The sequence below is a fragment of the Penaeus vannamei genome, chromosome 3 (assembly GCF_042767895.1).
Source record: "Penaeus vannamei isolate JL-2024 chromosome 3, ASM4276789v1, whole genome shotgun sequence".
Taxonomy (NCBI): domain Eukaryota; kingdom Metazoa; phylum Arthropoda; class Malacostraca; order Decapoda; family Penaeidae; genus Penaeus; species Penaeus vannamei.
In genome coordinates, this window is record NC_091551.1 from 8681283 (window position 1) to 8700593 (window position 19311).

The 19311-nt window shown below is 36.1% G+C and overlaps 1 protein-coding gene across 1 annotated transcript; it reads left to right on the plus strand.

Annotated features, from left to right (window-relative positions):
• The first annotated feature begins 786 nt into the window (after positions 1 to 786).
• Positions 787 to 19180, plus strand: LOC113810128 (treslin-like). The gene is made up of 14 exons (XM_070140832.1): positions 787 to 1912; positions 4889 to 5054; positions 5345 to 5536; positions 5946 to 6070; positions 6554 to 6776; positions 6934 to 7059; positions 7882 to 8019; positions 8200 to 8335; positions 8458 to 8617; positions 10011 to 10146; positions 10320 to 10539; positions 11898 to 12179; positions 13433 to 13549; positions 13953 to 19180. Exons 1-14 carry the CDS (start codon positions 894 to 896, stop codon positions 18314 to 18316), a joined length of 7404 nt encoding a protein of 2467 aa, XP_069996933.1. The 5' UTR covers positions 787 to 893; the 3' UTR covers positions 18317 to 19180.
• The last annotated feature ends 131 nt before the right edge of the window (positions 19181 to 19311 follow it).

A 19311-nucleotide genomic window follows, 5' to 3' on the forward strand; every position in this document is an offset into this window, starting at 1 on the left:
ATTTTGTCCGATTTTCAAATGTTGACTAATTGAATGAGCAGCGAGTATGAAGCAAAATCAGCTGTTGCAATTGTGCCACATTTCAAATATTAGTTGTATTAAAAAGTAAAGTATGCAAAATTTTGCATTGTTTTTTAGACATAAAATTAAATTTTATAAAATTGTGAAGCCAAAATGCTTATTCTATCTTGTAGTGCTTTTAATATCATTCTCTTTATTGGAGAGCAGGAGCATTTGGCCGCAGCAAATCTCGTTTTAAAGGCTTCTTATACTCCTTCATTTACCAATGATAGGAATATTTACCATAAATCAATTTTGAATAATGATACTGAATATAATTTAAATGATGAATTTTTCAGCAATTATATTTTGGAATACTAAAGCTATTATGAGTAGATACGTAAAAGAAAGGATAAAAGTGTGCACAATTGCATCAAATATCTTAAATAAAAGTTTTATAGATTATTAATAGTTTGTTTGCTCATATTGAAAATACATATTAGCAGATATTTTATGACTGAGTTTGAAATCCACAAAAGATAATCTAAAGGCTGTGAACAAGACCAGAATGATATGAGATTATACGCTTTTGCCAAAAAAGATTGCCAATTACGTAATGTAATCCTTAACTACAAATTTTAATATACATTATATAAACAATTTTAGTGAATATCTAGGTACATATGCAGTATGTTCAATTAAAAATATTACAAAACAAGCAGATAAATGTAAATATCGCCAAGAGCATTTCGTACTCCTGAAAAATGTTGGGGTCGCTAACGGTGCAGGGAGTGAGGTGAGCCTGTGCGCGGTTTAAAAGAAACAAATGGGTTGATGTGATGTGGACAGAGGATATTTAAGTAGTTTTAAGCGTGTAAATACGGCTATCTGGCATGTTTTCGTCGGTTCAGGCTGTGTTTCTCATTGATGTGAACAGTTTCGTAGGCCTATCGAACAACGAGAGTGAATTAGAGCGAAATGTGGCCCGGTTGAAGTTGGGTTGCCTGAAGTTGTTGACGGAATTTGGCGCGCGAACTGAGAAGGGCTCCGAGGAGGTGCGATGGTCCTGTAAGTATTATGACTCCCTCTCCTTCAGGCCGGACACCACCAGGAAGAGCTTTGTGGACTTCAATAGGAGCTCTTTCGATGAGTTTGAAAATGACGTCACGGACAGGTTTTGCAAAGCCTTTGACACCAAGCAGGCGCCGGGCGAGCAGCCCCTGGCAGGAGAGCCTGGCAAGCCCCATTGTTACATCCTGAAGAAGGCTCTGCAGGAGGTTCTCCTCGATTACAACTGGGACAGGCCGGACATCAGTTCGCCCGTGAAGACGAACAGGCGGAGGACGAAGGGCGGGCAGAGCAAACTCCTTCCCGAGAATGTAGGTCCTTACAACAGTGTGATTGTGTGCACTCGGGTGCCTCACAGCCTGGAGGACGTGAGGCTCTTCTGCGGATGTGATTCGGAGGCTGCAGAGGCGCAGGTGACGGCCGAAGACTTCCTGGGCACCGTTGTTGACCCTGCATTGCTCAAAGGGTTCCAGGAAGACAAACAAATACACCTGAACTTTATTAACGTATCAGATGCCCCAAATACAGCTGCAGTTGATCCCCGTGTTACAAGCACCATAAATGCAGGTCTAAGCAAACTTAGTGGCAGCCTGCATCCCCTTAGCAATATTGTCCAGTCAGATGCGGTGCAGATTGCAGCCAGTGACAAGGTCCCAGAGGCAGGGGGAATATTCCCGTCTCCTCCAGTATGTGTCGCAGGGATTGGTGTGCAAGTGACATGGTGGAAGAAAGCGCGAGGAGCCCGGCCTCGTCGCCCTCAGCCGGGTCCTTTCTTGGTATGGGAGGATGCAGAAGGGATATCCTATCTGAAGGTGCAGTTGGAGGTGTTGGCTGTCCATGGAAGGTATTTATCTATTCCTATCAATTCATTTTATGTTGAGGAATAAATTTTCATGTATAGTTATATTCTAACCATATTCTCACAGATGTTCTTTGACATTGATATGCATGAATAGTTGTACTAAAATGGATTAATATAGGTGGAAGGCATTTGCCCTTAAGAGAGACATCTAAACCTTTTTCATTTATGTGACATTTATACAGTTCGGTTCAAATGAGCTGTTTACCTTAAATTTTCCTGGTCTACTTCATTGCATCTTCAATTCTTAATATTATGGAGTTGTAGGATATTTCATTACTGGGCTTCAATAGTATATGTTAATGATTAAAAGATAAGTACATCTACTGGTGAAAGGTGTAGCAGTTGCATACTAACACTACCATATTTTTTTATGATAAACAATTCTTTCTCAGATCGTTTTTTTTTTTCATATATATGATTATAATTCTTTATGCTTATAGTGGTTGATTTTCTTTAAAATGAAATTGCTATGAGCATAATGATTTACAACGAGAATAATATCTAGATTACGGTATCTAGGAATGCATAAACTATTGATGAAAGGAGTACATGTATAAGTGTCCAGTACACTGATTTTAGTTTATTAATTTTGTTGACACCTAGATGCCCCCACAAGTGTTTTGTCACCAAGGAGTTAGTCACTAGGGTTGATTTCACCTGCTTACTGATTTATTTGAAGCTTTGAAAAAAAAAGTTTTCATTTTTATTAATAATTTTGTTGACACCTAGATGCCCCCACAAGTGTTTTGTCACCAAGGAGTTAGTCACTAGGGTTGATTTCACCTGCTTACTGATTTATTTGAAGTTTTGAAAAAAAAAGTTTTCATTTTTATTAATAATGGTTAGTAATGTCATAATAATTCAAGGAATGGCGTAAACAGAGTGATGTCAGGTAGACCTAGTACCTGATTCATTGATAACAAGCAGTTATAAAGCCTGTGTGTAAACATATTAACCAAACCAAACTGCAGTGGACACTCCATGTACCTGACACCAATTGGATAATCAAACTTGCTATAATAATATCTTAGGAGCTTCAGATAATACAAATATAAAGTCAGAAAAATAGGATGATGTTGAGCCACTGAGAGAAAGTCTTGTGCTTTGAACAGTATAACATTGAATATTATTATATGTCCATAGTGAGTTTAGTTTATTAATTGTATTTATATATAGATGGCTTCACAAGTGCTTAGTCAACAAGAAATTAATTAATATTCCTACCAATCTCACCTGTTTACCATTTTCCTTGATTTTCAGAAATATTTTATTCTATATTGTAGTGCTGATGACACTAATAATTGTGATGTGAATAATGATGATGATTATGACACCAATATCAATAGCATTGGGAAGAAAAATTTATTTCCCAAAATCTCAGATAGGGAAAATTAGGCCAGGTCATGTAGACTAAATGATTCCAAGGTGACTGAACACTTGTAGAACCATCTATGTGTAGATAGATTTCTTAAAGTGATACTCAGTGAGCATTACATTTTCCTGGCTGCTATGGATTAATGACATATGACAACTTGACCCATTGATACTGGGAAGACATGTAGGCTATATAGCATACATGCTATGTCCAATGTGGGTTTAGTTTATTCATTTTGTTTACACATAGATGGCTCCACAAGAAGTTAGTCACCAGTGGGATAATTGCTGGTCCTACATATTTCACATCTCTACCATTTTCCATGATTTTTGGAAAGATTATTTATTTTATAATGCTAATAGTATTATTAGTAACTATGATAATCATAATGTTTAATGATGATAACAGTACTGATATTGATAGCATTAGAAGAAGAAAAAAATAGGCCCTACTAATTGATTCCTTTGTGTCTGAACACACTTGATTATCTACTATAGCAGTTAGTATAACCAGAAGAAACAGTATATTAGTTCGTTGAACAAAATTTGTTTTTTGGCTTGAAATACATTTTAGAATTATCAGCAATTAGAGGCAAGCAATATAGCTGCATCTCGAGATACATCAATATTAAGGGGGCTGTTGCCGTAGATTTTTGACAACTGTTTTAAAAATTACTCGAACATTTGAAGAAGAAAATCTCCTGTAATCTAGTAGGCTTTGGCAATCTCGTGATGTGATCTTTCTGCTAAATACATAAAAAATGAAAGAGTTATTACTAAATCTCTAAAGCCTTTGGCCAATGCATCTCTCTCAGAGCTGATCATAATCTGACTTGGATAACAGTTTTACCTAGTCAAGCAGCTAATCAGCTACTAGACGGTCTTACACAATTACTCCTTCCAACTTAACTATATTGTTTAAGATATCTTGACTGTGCCTGTGTGGAACACTTTGGCACTTTTACTACTCAGTACCAGTATAATAGTATGGCAGTAAGGATGTCATTGACCACAAAACTTAAACTAGGCTGTTTGGTGAAAAAAAAGGGGTGGGGGGTCCAGTGAGGGAATATTTTAAGCAAAATTCATGTATTCAGTGCCTAGGAGTATTGTTGCTACTGATTGGTGAAAGTCTCATTCAAATGAACAGATTTCAACGGTAAAGTAACTACTATCTGCAGCTGATTTGTCATCAACATTGAAAGGATTTTTAAAGTTACAGGCCTGCACATACAAAATTATGGAATTACCTTCAAATGGAAAATGCAGCAAAATATATTTCTGCTTTAAGTCATGAATGCATACTCTGCAGAGGCTATTATGATTTTGAGAGAGGATCTTATGTTTGATTGTGAACAACCAGTGTCTTTTGTCAAAGGAGATTATGGTGTCCAGTATATTGTCATTTACACGAAAGGTGAATGGACTGCTGACTTTTTATCTACTCATTTTTGCAAAAAGAGTTAAGTTGTGGAACTATATATGGGAGATATGTTACAATGTCCCCCCTTCCCCTTTTTTTTTTTTCTTCTTCTTCTTCTTCTTCTTCTTCTTCTTCTTTTATATATATATTTTTCTCTACAGCTCCTCACAAGAATGGGGAAATGCTGTAGTAGTTGGTGTAGTGCGAACGAGTGCAGTGAGTGTATTGGCTGTAGCAGGTGGAACTGGCCATCTTTATGTCTGCCATGCCCCAAACACTGTGTTCACTACCTTGATCAGCGTCCTTGCAAAATATCAGCTCTCAGTGGTAAGGTTATTGAATAACTGTTATGGTGGTTACAAATCATTTTTTCTTGACAATTTTTAATATTATTGAATTATTGATGTTAATGTCTTTCTGAATATATATTTTTGTATGTTGAACATCTTATGTCTGTGGCCTTGGTATAGTCATTTTTACCAGGCCTGTATATATTATGCATTTAAAACCTCAGTCTTCTGTAAAGTATTGCTAATGAGTAGATATATAGGTACATTTCAGAAGAAAATGTAAATTGTTACATATAGGCTATAAATAAATATTTTATATATTTTCAGCTGCTCAAACTAAACTGTGGAGGGGTTGCTGTACTGTGTCCATGGGCAGGGGGAGTTGGTTGTCTTGCTGTTATATCGGCATCAGGTCTGGCGACACCCCCACTACATAGTCAAGCAGCTTCTCAGGAAACCCGGATTACTGATCCTGGTTTACTGAATTTCGTTGCTCAGACAGTTGAGAAATGTCTGAAGGTAAGACTGATTACAGGTGAAAAGATTATATCAGGGGCCATTGGTTTTAGCTGACAAATTGGAATCTATGAAGTTTGTCCATTTTTTTGTTCTTGATTGAAAATCTGAAAGCATATTTTCACAGGTGTGACCTGCTTTCTCCACTCTTAAGACTGATATCAGGAGTAGTTTTATATGTGCATCTTTAATTCTGCATTGAAATCATTATATGTGTAGAGGATCATTTGAAAATGTGTTTTTTTACATTTTAGTCAATTCTGATTAGGTATTAGTTTCACATTGCTAATAACATGACTTGCTCAGTCAACTAGTAGAAAGTTTAAGGAACCTGATGCATCAGGTATGAGGATTCACATTTCTCTTTTTAATAATTAATTCACTTTCTGAAATATTCGAAAACTTTTTTCAGAATGCCTCTCCACACATGAATGGGGAGACTATAGTAACCACTAAGAGGTTTTCTGCCCACCAAACAGAAAGATGGTATAGGCCCTTAAAGGGAAGCAGTGATGCTGTGAAAGAAATCAGGAGAAAGTAAGCAAATAGTAAATGTAAAGCAATGAGATACTGATTATAAGTGTAATGAGTATTAAAAGATAATAGCTCTTGTTTGGATCTCAAAAGAGCTAGGATGGTTGTCCTTTGACTTTAAGTCAGTCAGATTCTGTGGTATTCTGTTAACATTTGCCTAAATATGCTTGTCTTTTATATGTTATAAATGTATATTTTTATGAACAGGAATGTTTAACACATTTTTTTATATACTTCATGCCCTTCTAGGAGTAACAAAGTAAGATTACAAGATAAGTAGGATACAACAGTTTCCAGTAATTGGGTGAATAGTGTGTAAAATAAAGAAAATCATAATTCAGCAAATCTGATGAGTCATTTCTGTGTGTTTTATCCATTTTTCATCCTCTTCCTTGCTCTGTTCCTTCTGCTCCATCCTTAGCCTCATACATCTCTAAGACTTGATACTTTGCAATTATGTGTTGATAGTTTACGGAATTCTTACAGACGAGCCAACAGAATGGAACGCAAAGCAATGCAAGAGCGTTTGCAGAAAAGATACCGCCCCCAGATTCCTTGTCCTCTGTCAGCTGGAGAGATGGGACCTGTTGATCTTGTTGATGTGACGCAACCATTGGGAGAAGCTGGACCTTCTAAAAAGCCTACTATGAGCCGTGCTCAACAGCTAGTAAAGAAGAGTCATATTGTAACAGCTCAACAAAAAGTAAAGGTATGTTTTAAAGCACTAATTTTGAGTCTTTACAATGGTAATCCCTTTCTCAAATCTCCAACAATGCCATGATCCCATGCTTGGATATTTACTACCATTTTTATTTTGGGGGTTATTTATTTTACAAGTATGGAAATTTCAAAATACTTGCTTACAGGAGCAACGTGCAGAAGAAGAAGAACGCGTCCAAGCAACAGAGCGTAGGGCAGCACAAGCCACAGAACAGGCTCGGAAGTCTCAGGCACTTGAATCACAAGTTTTGAATAAAGTGTCTGATATTCAGGTATGGCTGTTTCTACTAATAGTCTATTCAGGATATCTGAATATAAACTCCCGCAACAAAATATTTAGGCAGCATGTGAGGCAAGAACCCAGAGTTTAGGGTTCGATGATGATGGTTCGATGAGCAGTTACAAATCTTTATCTCTAAAAATAAACTCACAATGAATAGATATTTACACAGGCTGGGCCCTCACCCGCGTCAAAGGCCGTCTCAGAGGGACCCAGCCAAAAGAGTTCCAAGCGTCGCCACCACTTTAAGACTTTTCTGATGGCAATAATTTTACTTTTGTGCTTTCATTTAAAACTAAATAATCAATTAAACATTATGTCAATATAAATCCATTTTTTGAAAAAAATTAAATGTAAAGACAGTGTATGATATAATTTATTCAGTAAACTCCTAAGATAGGCCTACAAATATCTGATACCTGATGTTACATCACAAGACGAAGCATCCGCAATAAAAGAACATAAGCGATTTGTATTTTCAAATATTTTTAATATATCAGTGTTTTCTAAACAGTTATTTCTAATGAACAACAAAGTTCATTGTCCCTCCATAAAAAGTACTCATCATCTTTATTCACATGGCAAAATGTTAATTGGAACACAAGATTCTGCATCTGCAATATAAAATTATATAGTAATATTTTGTACCTCCAAGCAAATCTATATGGCAGTGCAAAGTTTCAATGAATGTACAGTGATTTCTTTTCTTTTCCTTTGTATGTAGGTTGTTGCCTGAAGAAGACAAGTGATAATCACTGTTAAATCTTCTTATCTTATTTTTGTTCATGTTAATTCTTTTTATTTTTTCTTACAGGACACAGAAAAGTTGATCCAAACTCTGAAGAATCTGTGCAATGGTGATGGCATTGAGACAGACCTCTTTACGTCAGCACAAACTGTAATTAACCTTGCCCTCATGCATGTCAAGAACAACTGTGGGAAAGACATGGAGGTTAGACTGTTATTTTTTTCTATATCATCATCTACTGTGTTACCATACTATGCAGAAAAAGTAGATGCTGAAGCTTTGGGAATAGAACCCCTCCCTTTTTATGCAATTAAGGATGGCATGCAAATTGTTGTTTACCCTAGATAAATAAATGCTTTACAGATATTTACTTTGTAATTCCAGGGTGGATTGCGAAAATTGTTAGGTAGTGGTGTTATCCAAACGACGGTGGATATCAATAATGAGCATCCAGCAGAGTCTCATCTGCACCATTACAAACTACAAACTTTGTTGCACCTAGAGCTGTTATGGGTCTTAGGTAAGATACCCTAAATATATCATATACTTTTGAGATTGGAAATGTATGCATGGATGTCTTAGTACAGTGCACATCACTTCTGTTGGGAAATCATCCCTTTAAAAGTTTTAAACTTTCGATAGGTTATTCATCCAGTAGCCAAATGGAGGATGAAGAGGAAAGCAGGGGAAGCAGCATCCGAGAACATCATGTGGAGGAGGCAGTGAAGATGCTGAGGGCTATATCCCTTCGCCATAACCCAACTACTATGGCCACCTTCTTGCAGGAGACAGTCTTAGAAAAGTAAGTATTGGTGAGAGGTGTTTACTTCTCTGTTTTTCCATAAAGCAAATGCTAAAAAAAATAGATGACAATATAATAAAGAATATCCCTCTAAATAATAATTGGTACCTTACTAATTTGATGTGTGGAAATAGTTTTACATATTCCAGTTTCATAATATCTAGCTTCATTATTAATACCATATTTAGAGAAAAGCATACAGATTATGTGATCTATTTTAGTATTTGATTGTATTGATTGTATAATGCCTTTGACACTATTTTCAACATTCTGACTGGTCTTTGCACCAAAAAAGGGCACAGAACCTATATTCCTTTGTATTTTTTCTCTGCTTCAACAAGGCCTTTGGAAGAAGAATTATTAGTATTTCATGATAATTTAAATATTGAGACACAAATCTCATTGCTTGACTTATATTAAGGTAGTACTATATCTATACATAAAATATGCAGAATGGGCACATAGCAAACATGCTAAATGCCATGACTTGCATCTGTAAGTCCACTTTGGGTATATTGTACTACATTTACCTGAAATAAGGCTATGATAATTAGGGGAGTAATTTACCCACAAACCAGGGATGTGCCCAAGTATAAACCAAGATGAATAAATGAAGGAATAGGGGATAGTGTATAGTTAGTGATGCTAAATATTGTGTGTCTAATATTGTCACATTTTTAGTTTTCATTTCTATGTAAGGTTTAAATCAAATTTATTCCAAGGTCTTGGATTTTTAACACATTATGATTATTAATGCCTATTAGAAACTGCATTGAAAGTTACTGTTGGATAGTGACTAAGATCATGTAGAAGTTAGCTAAAATTCAAGAAAGTGTGTTGAATTGTCCAGGTAAATATGGAAAAAATATCAAGTTCTCTAAGATGGCATAAACAAGCAGCAGTCCATGTCTAGAATAGTGTTTAAAATCAATTCTCAGAAATTAGTATAAAGAAAGTTTGGGCAATTTGCATGAAAGTTTTCCTTTCCTTTCTCTTCCTCTTCTCCTCCACCTCTCTCTTGTCTTGTTTCATCTCATCTTAATTATCTTTTTCCCATTTAACATGCTTACTGTTCTATCATATGTTGACATGATTTTTTTTATATTTACTTTCACAATACTCCTTTATGCAATTTCTTTATAAACTAATTATAGAGAGAAATCATTAATGATCTTGTTACTGATGCTAAGATATATTATTGCTTATCTCCAATATTTTTTATTATGAGCACTTTTTAACTCCTTGGATGGTTTGCAACAACCATGTGGTCTTTCTTATTCTGACTGTCTTATTTAGCGTGCTGCTTGGATATCATGTAAAGATAAAACTGTATAAGTTTGCCTGTTTGCTGTTTTATCTGATCTTATATAAAAAACTTCTCTTTCTTTTGCAGTTATGTTGGAACTCTTGGGGAGGTGCTAGTAGAAATCTATGAAGAACTAAATCAACCTCTCCCAGGGCCACTGAAGATTCTCACAGGAGACTTGAGTTCTGTGGCTGATACGAGGCCCAATTCTGTGAAGTCCCATGTTAGTTGTTTTGATGGTGTATTGACTTTATTTTGCAAATTTTTGTTATTCCCTCATATGTAATTTTACAAAGAATCATTTTAGCAAAATGGAGCATGAAAAAATTATATAAAGTATAATTTTTCATTGTATGAATTATATAGCAGATATTACAGTAACTAACTTTTACACAGGCAAGTTCTGTGGTTAGTTACGACAGTACCTGTGGCTCAGTTGAGAATCCAGGCTCGGGCAAATCAAGAGAAGGGCGGAGAATGTCTTCACGTCATCCAAGCCTAAAAGAGACAAGCAAAAGAACCATTGTTATACCAGTTGTAACAAGGGCACTGAGGAGAACCAATAGTGAGCAAACTAAACAAGCAGCAGCTCCCCCAGCCTCTGTTGCAAATAAAGGTTTGTAAAAGTTAACAAACATTAGCATAATTCAGATCACTCAAGAACACAAAGTCTTTAATCCTTTTTTTGTTGTTGTTGTTTTTGTTGTTGTTGTGCTACTATCATCATAATTATCAGCATTATTGTAATACTTCTTGAAATGATAACTGTTGCCTTATGGAATTGCTAGGAGAATGTAAGTACTTGACTTACACAAACAAGTTGCCAAACTTTTCAGGTTAATGTCAGGCATGTACATGTTTACCATATTGTGGATATACCAACATACAGCAGCAAAAATATGATATTGGAATGTATAAGAGGAGAATTACAGGATTGAGCGAGCAGTGAGGAAGTCATTGGATACTACACATTAAAGAATTGTTTATTGGAGTGGTACAAAGAGTACAGTGTTTTCTCTTAAGTAAATGAATGAGGAGAGAATGCTAAAGAAAGTTATGAGATCTGATATGGTAGGCATGCACCAGAGAGGTAATAGACCAGGAAGAGGTTAGTTAGAGGGAGTGAAAGGAGGCTTTGGAGTTCAAGGTATGTCACTGGTGTGGAACAGGGAAAGAATGAAAGACAGGAGAAAGAGTGATGATGCAGCATAAAGATATCCTGCATCCTTTCCACCCTTTTTCACATGACGGATGGGGAGCTGTAAGTGGTAAATGATGTTAGCTCTTAGACCTTGCTGGCTTGCTGTTAAAGGATCCCATGACTTGGACAAACCGAGCAGCATGACTGTGGTCCCTGAATCTTAAAGGTGCTGAGACAAGAGAGACAGCTTAAGTATTTAGGTAGGGGTAGGGAGGTAGATCATTATGTTTATTCACATGGCAAAATGTTAGTTGGAACATAAGCTTCTGCATCTGCAATATAGAATTAATATAGTAAGATTTTGTATCTCCTAGGAAATCCATATGGCAGTGCTAAGTTTCAATGAATGTACAATGCTTTAACGTGTTAGAGAAATATCTATTATATCATGAGTATTCTGCAATAACAGTATAAGTGAAATAAGTGTTTATACAGCATGTTTATCCATAATGTGGTCATTCTACTTTCAGCACTTAACAAAATTTGTGGGATGTCCTAATATCACAGAGGTCAGGGAAACACTGATGTAATGGTTTGGGGCAATAGCCACAGATGAACTTGTCAAAATAATTTGTTTTCTGTTACACTTAGAAAGGAATGACAGCCATGAGGATCAAATGATATGATAGTGTTGTCACAGCAGCACTAATACAGAATAGACTAAATATCATCATCATATTATACATATATTTTGGATAGCTAGGTGGGCATCTTTTTTATAATTTATATTACAAAGTACATAAATCATTCCAAGGAAATTTTCTTTTGGACAGCTTCTGAGTCAGCTGACAATGACATTAAAAAAGTGTGCCGCAACCTCTTTGACCTGAGTGATGGTGCAGCTCCGAAGCCTAAGTTGCAGAGATCAATGACTGTTGGATCAGTACCCGTGGCAGAACTGAGACGCAGCCCTCGGAAGAAGCACAGAAAGTCCACTGCTATTACCCCAAGGAAAAGCAGAATGTTAATGAAATCATCGAAAGGCTCTCATAAAACTCCTGTCAAAGGGATGCGCACTGCAGAAAAGGGCATGAAGACTCCAAAATCAAAGAAAGGTATTTGTAACATACTCTTGTTAGGGACATTTTATTGTTATAATATTCCGATTTCATTTTAGTATCAACTTAACCCGTAGCCGATGGGTGGCATGTACGTACATGCCATGGCTGTTGTGGACCGAAACATGGATGTCATCATATGTTACCCATTCCCGCGCCACTGGCTAGTCGGACAGAGTTTATTTTTCTCCAATAGTAGCGGCTTCATTTATATGGTAAAGATTTTAGGCAATGGCCCCTATAATGGAGGTAAACCTTGAAAATTATAATATTTTTATAAATTATAGCAAAATAAAAAAATTTAGGTGCCAAATTTCACTTGCAAACTAATAATCGAGCTGGGTGCAAATGGGAAACTGCCAATGTGCGCCAACAATCCCGTTCTTACGTCCACTTGCCAAACATTTTTACCTGTTGGCACTGGGTTAAAGGGTAAGAAGTGAACCTAGTCTTGTTTATCTCTTAAGTACGGTGTATTATATTTTCTCAAAAAAGAAGTTGTGTGCTTAGTACTCAAACTTTGCACCTTTTCCTAGTAAGCTCTTACAAGTCCATGAAATTTTTTTTGTGAGTGTGTACTTTTATTAATATAACCACGCTATAATAATTATAGACAATGCTAGTTGAAAAAAGTTTGTATTTATATTATTCTGGGTTATGATAACACTTGGTCCAGGTTTTCAATTTGTATGATTTACCTATTGAAAAAATGCTTTATTTGCAACAGCATATAAAGCTAGATATGACTGGTACTCTATAAATTTATTAATCTTTATATCCTGTTTCTGTGAACTCATAATGGACTGGAGTAGTGTACACTCAGTGAATTGATGTGATCTTTTTGAGTTGAATAGGCACTCCATTGAGCATGTAGAAGTGTTGTTATCCTTTCTTGGGTAGGGTACTTCATAAGAAAATATACTTTTCCTTGACGTACATTATCAGACACAAATATTTTTGTTCTAAATCTCTATGAAACTAAATTAAAATCCAAACACTGTGAATATTCATATTGATGACTGTGGTAGGCCACCATGACAGATAGGCTTTTAAGGTTTTCCATATGGATAATTATAGAATTTTCATACATTGATATATGTTTTCTGGGGAAAAAATTATGTGTAAAACATCTCTCATAAAGTGAGATTTTAAGAATAATTTTGAATTAAGGTAACACTGTAAGTAACCGTAGTTATATTCATTTCAGTGTCTGACAGAACTCTAAAGCTAAATTTTTATTATCAACACAGGAGGTGTGATTGTTCCTGAAACACCTGGGGACAAAGTTGGACAGACTATGTTTAACAAAAGAAGGATTCGGAAGAGCACAGGCACAACATTGGTCACTGAGAGCCCAGATATTAAAAGTATGTGTTTCAGCATTTTTATAGCTTCTCACTACTTTTCCGGGTCCTATCCTTCTGTCTTTCATTTCCTTTTTCTTCCCTCCTCCCTCTCCATCTTTTTCTCATCTTCTCCCTTCCCTTTCCCCCTACCCTCCCATCCCATCTCATCTCTTGCTTACTCTCCTACCCTACCTAACATAACCTCTCCTCTCCTCCCCTCCCCTCCCCTCCTCTCCTCTCTTCTCCTCTCCCCTCCCCTCCCCTCCTCTCCCCTCTTACTTTCATTTCTTCCCTTTTCCATTTCGCTCTCCCCTCCCCTCCCCGGTTACTTTCTTTTTTTTCCCCTTCCCCTTTTCTCATGCATGTGATTTAATTGCATATAATCCGAAAAATAAATCCTCTTACTTAATTTATCATTCCACAGGAGTCAGCAAAACAACACCCCGAAGGCTCCAAGCAAGTCTGACAATTACTCGCAGAAATTCGTTCTACTCTGGAGCACGTTCCCGAAACTGGGAACGTGGTAAAACGCAGTTGCTTGCAGACCATATCCGTAGCCATTCTGAAAGACGGAGCTTAGATTCTAGTGCTTTGCAAAGTGTGGGAGATGCTAGTTTCTTGTTCTCAGAAATCTTATCAGCAAGTCAGTCAGAGGTTTCACATCAAGATTCCACCAGTAACAACAAGGATCATAATGATGCTGGAACTCCAGAAAGACGTGTTTTGGACTATGGGCTAGATACAAGCACTGAAGTTGAGGAAAGTTCAGAAACAGTAAGTTCAGGTAATAATGTGTCCAATAATACCTCACAGTCATCATCAGTCTTCTCTGACTCTCCTGCTAAAAATGCCCGTGCACAGAGATTAAATAGGGAGTTTGAAGATTCATTATCTAGGAAGAACTTGAAAAGAACTCCTGTAAAGGCTGTGAAAAGGGCTCTCTCACTCTCTACTCCCACAAAACCACTTTTGGTTCCTAAATCTCCTAGAAGGAGCCTTCGTGTTGAGTCAGGCAAAGAGGAGCCTTTATTCTGTACGCCAAAGAAAGTAAATGATAGTCCTTTCAGTAAGAAAATGTTCTCTGTTGATGGAACAGTACCTGGCACACCCAAACAAAGTAGCCAGAATAAAACACTATTGGATACATCCCTATCCACTATGACACCAAGCAAAAGAGTGCAATTCAGTTTGACACTTACACCAAGTAAACGTGTTTTAATGGCCAATAATCCACAAACTCCCAAAAACAAGTTAGGAATATTGTCTAGTAATCCTCCAACTCCCAAGAGTATTCTGAAAACTCCCTCCAAGACTCCTGGAAAAACACCTGCTAAAGCCAACATTCAGAGTCCCGATATATTTGCTACAACTGGAAAGAAAGAAAAGCAGACTCCAATGAAAACACCATTAAAGGGTATGGATGGTAAAGCTGGCCTGAAAGTATCCAAATTGAATTTAGAAGACTTCAGTGAGAGAGTTCCTGAAACCCCTTCAAAAGTAGATATGGGTACTCCTGTGAAAGTAGGTACATTTGTCTGTAATGGAGAAAGTGAAATTGAACTTCTGTCACCAGTAAAAGGCAGTAGAAGGCATAGTACAAGTTCAGTCTTACTTTACACTCCAGAGAAAAAATATCCCTTGGCAGAGGATGCATGTATAGAGGATGAAAACAAGAATTTATCAGGAAATGAAGACCATGGACCAGACATTGGTGTCGAGACTTTAAAGGGTATTACTCCAGAGGATGTTGAATTAATGAATACACTCATGTTTGGAAAGGAACAAGAAGAAAGCTCTGAAATGGGAGCAGCAGAGATCAGTGAGGATGATGACTTTTTCAAACTAGATATCAATGGTATTTTGTGTTCTCTTTCCAGTCCTACCAAACAAACAAGTAATCAGTCTCCCATTGTAAGCCATACCTTGCATGAAGATTTGGTCCCATCTTTAGGAGAACCAAAAACTCCTTTGCTAGATTTAAGTGTTTTCTTGAATGGACAAGTAACCCCTGAAAAGAATATTGGCTGTAAACCAGGTAGTGAGGATCTCCTTGCTAGTCCTGAAATTACTTTGGACCCAAAAATAAAGAGGTATATAGAGAGAATGAACCAACAATTTAGTAGTATTGAAAATGGTACAGAATCCCAGCCAGATATAACCATGAATGAGACTTTGGAAGAGAGATTAAAGGAAAATGATCAGGTAAAGAAGAGTGTTGAAAGTGAGGTTACAGTTGATGCAGACATAGGAAGTGCAGCTTTATCTATTGACTCAAGTGGAAACTGTTTCAGTGAATCAGAAAGATCCCATGGTACAGAAACTCTAGAAGTACAAAGAATATTGACAAGTAAATCTCCAGACAAAAATGCAAAAGAAATGGAAAGTGAAAGAAGAAGCAAGAAGTTGGCCAGATCATCAATAAATGAAAAAGAAATAGAAACACTTCAGGCAGTAGTGGATTCAGAGGAATCGACATGTGTTGAAACAAAGGACGATAGGGGTGTGGTATTGGGGAAATCAGAGCAAGAATCCAATCTTGAATGCAAAAGGACTCCAAAAAAAGGAACCAGAAGATCATGTGTACATTCAGAATCTTCAGAGGTGAGTCGGTCATTTGTGGATAAATCTGAAGAAACAGAATTGTTGGATACAGGAAACAGTGAAATTAACTTTGAAAAATCTGAGGGGAAGAAAACAGAAAGGCAGGTAGAACAGTTGAAAATTTTGCCAGAGAGTGTGTTACAGAAAAAAGACAGCAATGATAGTGGTGGACAGGAAAAGGAAATGAAGTCTGTTATGAAACCAGAAAATATATATAGAAGAGAAACAAGAAAATCTGGGAATAAATCTTTACTGCACAAAAGTGAAGAGTTCTTAGCTAACAAGGCTGGGGACTCATGTAGTGTTCATAATGAGAATGAAATGCCAGATGAGGTACTTAATACAGAAGATGCAACAGAAAATATTGCTAGTGAGAGTGACAAGCCAGAACTGGAAGAAAGAGAAGAAACAGTGTTACCGAAGACAGATGGGATAAATATTAACCAGATGGATGATGTGGTAGATGAGAAGCCAAAACCTGTAAGGAAAACACCTGGAAATTTAGCTTCATATGATAATTCATTAATTAATCAGCCTGAAAGTAGAGACTCAGACAAAAAAGGCAAGAAAACTACCAAGAGGAAGATATTTGAAAGTGATGATGAGATTGAGGAGACAGTCAATCAAGAGAATATTAAAAGGAGACCAAGCAGCAGTAATAGACAAGACCTCAAAAGGAGAAAAGGGAATGATAGAAGGGCGAGCTTGAGGAAACAGGCAGAGCTACAAAAAAGAAAAACTGAAGAAAGAACCAGTAAAAGGAGTTGTGTCAAAAGAATTCCCTCATTCAAAGAGTATAGTAGTGAGGATGAAGATTATATCTTTGAAGATCCTGAAACATCACCAGTTGGTTTTGTGGAAAATAAGGTTGATATACCATCTTCAAAGAGAAGGAGGATATTTGAAGATGATGAAGATTTCATATCTCCTTTGAAAGCAGACTCAGAATTGATGCCTTTGAAAAATGTTGAAAATTTACCCCATAGCAATAAAATCAGCAATACAGTATCAGTTGAAAATGATGTTAAGAAGGTAGGGGTAGAATCTAGTAAACTTGATGTACAGGATTCTCCATTATCTAAAGTAAGTACTCCAGATAGGTGCAAGCAACAGAAAATAGATATTTATCTCTCTCCAATGCACAAACAAGCTGCCGAAGCAGAAAATGTAACAAGACTTACAACAGAAACTGTGATACGGAAAAGACCAGAGACACCAAATGACTGGAAGAGAGTCAAACCAAGAGCTAACAAGAGCAAAAATTCTAAGCTAGATACAGACAGTGATGCTCCAAAAAGTACAAATTGTCAAACAGAAGTGGGAAGAAATGAAGACAAATTTCAGGGCAGGAGAGGAAAGAGAAAGAGAAGAGGTGTGAAGTTAAAGCTTACCAAAAGCGGAGATCACTACCAAGTTTCTGAGGCAAATGCATCAATTGGAAGTTCAGATCTCAATTCCAGTGGTGATTTGCAAGTTAATTATGGCACAAATAATGGCAAGAAAGATGCAGACAATTCTTTAGATTCATCAAGTGCATGTGATACTCCTGTATCAAAGAAGAAGAAAAGCCAAAAGGAAAAATCTATAATAACACCTCTGCGATTTACAAGACATATGTCAAAAGACTTGAGTGTGTCACCAGAATTCTTTCAGAAATTGATTACTTTATCCCCAGAGAGAGGAGGAAGCCCCATGAAAAGTTCAAAGAGAAAGAGTGATGAAGCATTAGGACACAAATTGGAGAGAGAAATGATGGAACAACAAAACAATGATGATTCAGTTAGCACTACTTCAAGCATAGGGCACTGTAACAGTTCAGACCTAGAGGACCTTCCTTTTAACTTGTCACCAGATCCCGAATTGAAGAGCCAAAGGAATACAGTTGTTAATGAGGAATGGACAGTTCAGAACGTCCCAGGATCACCCACCATGAAGACCTTTATACGTAAGCAAAAAAATAAACATTCCATTCACAAAAGCCCCCGTATAGAATTGTCTCCACTCAAAAGCAGACCAAAAAGGTCTACACTTTCCAACCCAAGTATGTTAAGTCTTGTTCATTTATCAGTGTCACCAATAATTAATAACAAAGTAAATATGGATACCCATGAATCTCAAGGCAAATCAAGATATCAACCAAAGCCGAAGTCTAGCAGAAGGTTGTACAGAAGCAGCAAGAATTTTTAAGATTTTCTATTGTAGACATGATAGAAACCAGTGAGTAGTATCTGGTTGTGCAAGATTGTAAGTGTGAGGGTATATTTTTATTGGTACAATTCCTGCATGTCTACTCTGGCAAGCAGGCCTTCTGAGTGTTTGTGTTTGTATGTTTATGTGAGTGTATATTATGTATTTTCAAACCAGTTTCCTAAATTTTATATAGAAATATATATTCTGTCTGTAAATGAATTGCTTGTATAGTCATAATAATAATTAATGAACATTTGGATTTGATAGTATTGGCATAATAATTTTGCCAGCTATTTTCATTTACTTCTTTTTAGATGTAGTTTTTTGTTATTAGTTTTACTATTATTATTATAATTATGATTCTTTATTATTTTTTTATTATGATTATCATCATCATCATTATCATTACCATTAACCATTATTTTTCTTTATAATATTGCTTGATCATGTCTGATTATTATTTTTATTATTATTATTAGAATTATTATTTATTATTATTATTTATTATTATTATTATCATTATCATTATCATTATTACTGTCACTTGTAATTTTTATTGAATTATTTGTATAATTATTTATTTTTTGTGTCAGAAAATGGTGAAGGAATCAATTGCAATGTCTGTATACTCTTATTTCATTGTCATTTTACCACAGCATTTGGTAACCTTACCCTTGGATTTCTCTGTACAGTATTTAGATTTCAGTTTTAGTGACTCATTTCATATTGTTCATTTTATATTAGTATTGTATAATGCTTGAAATCTTATTTCAGGAATAGAATTTTATTAATTTCACTTATTTAACACTTGCTTTAATGTCATGGTGTTTGTATTTTCAGAAATAAAATTGGACTGAAGAACGTTTCTCTTTTCTTGCCTTTTAAAGAATGGTGTAGATTGTATGTTATATTTATTATAAAGAATGCAGTGGATTACTATATGTGGTTACTATCGAGGTCAGTCCAAGCATGCCAAAAACTGATCGGTTATG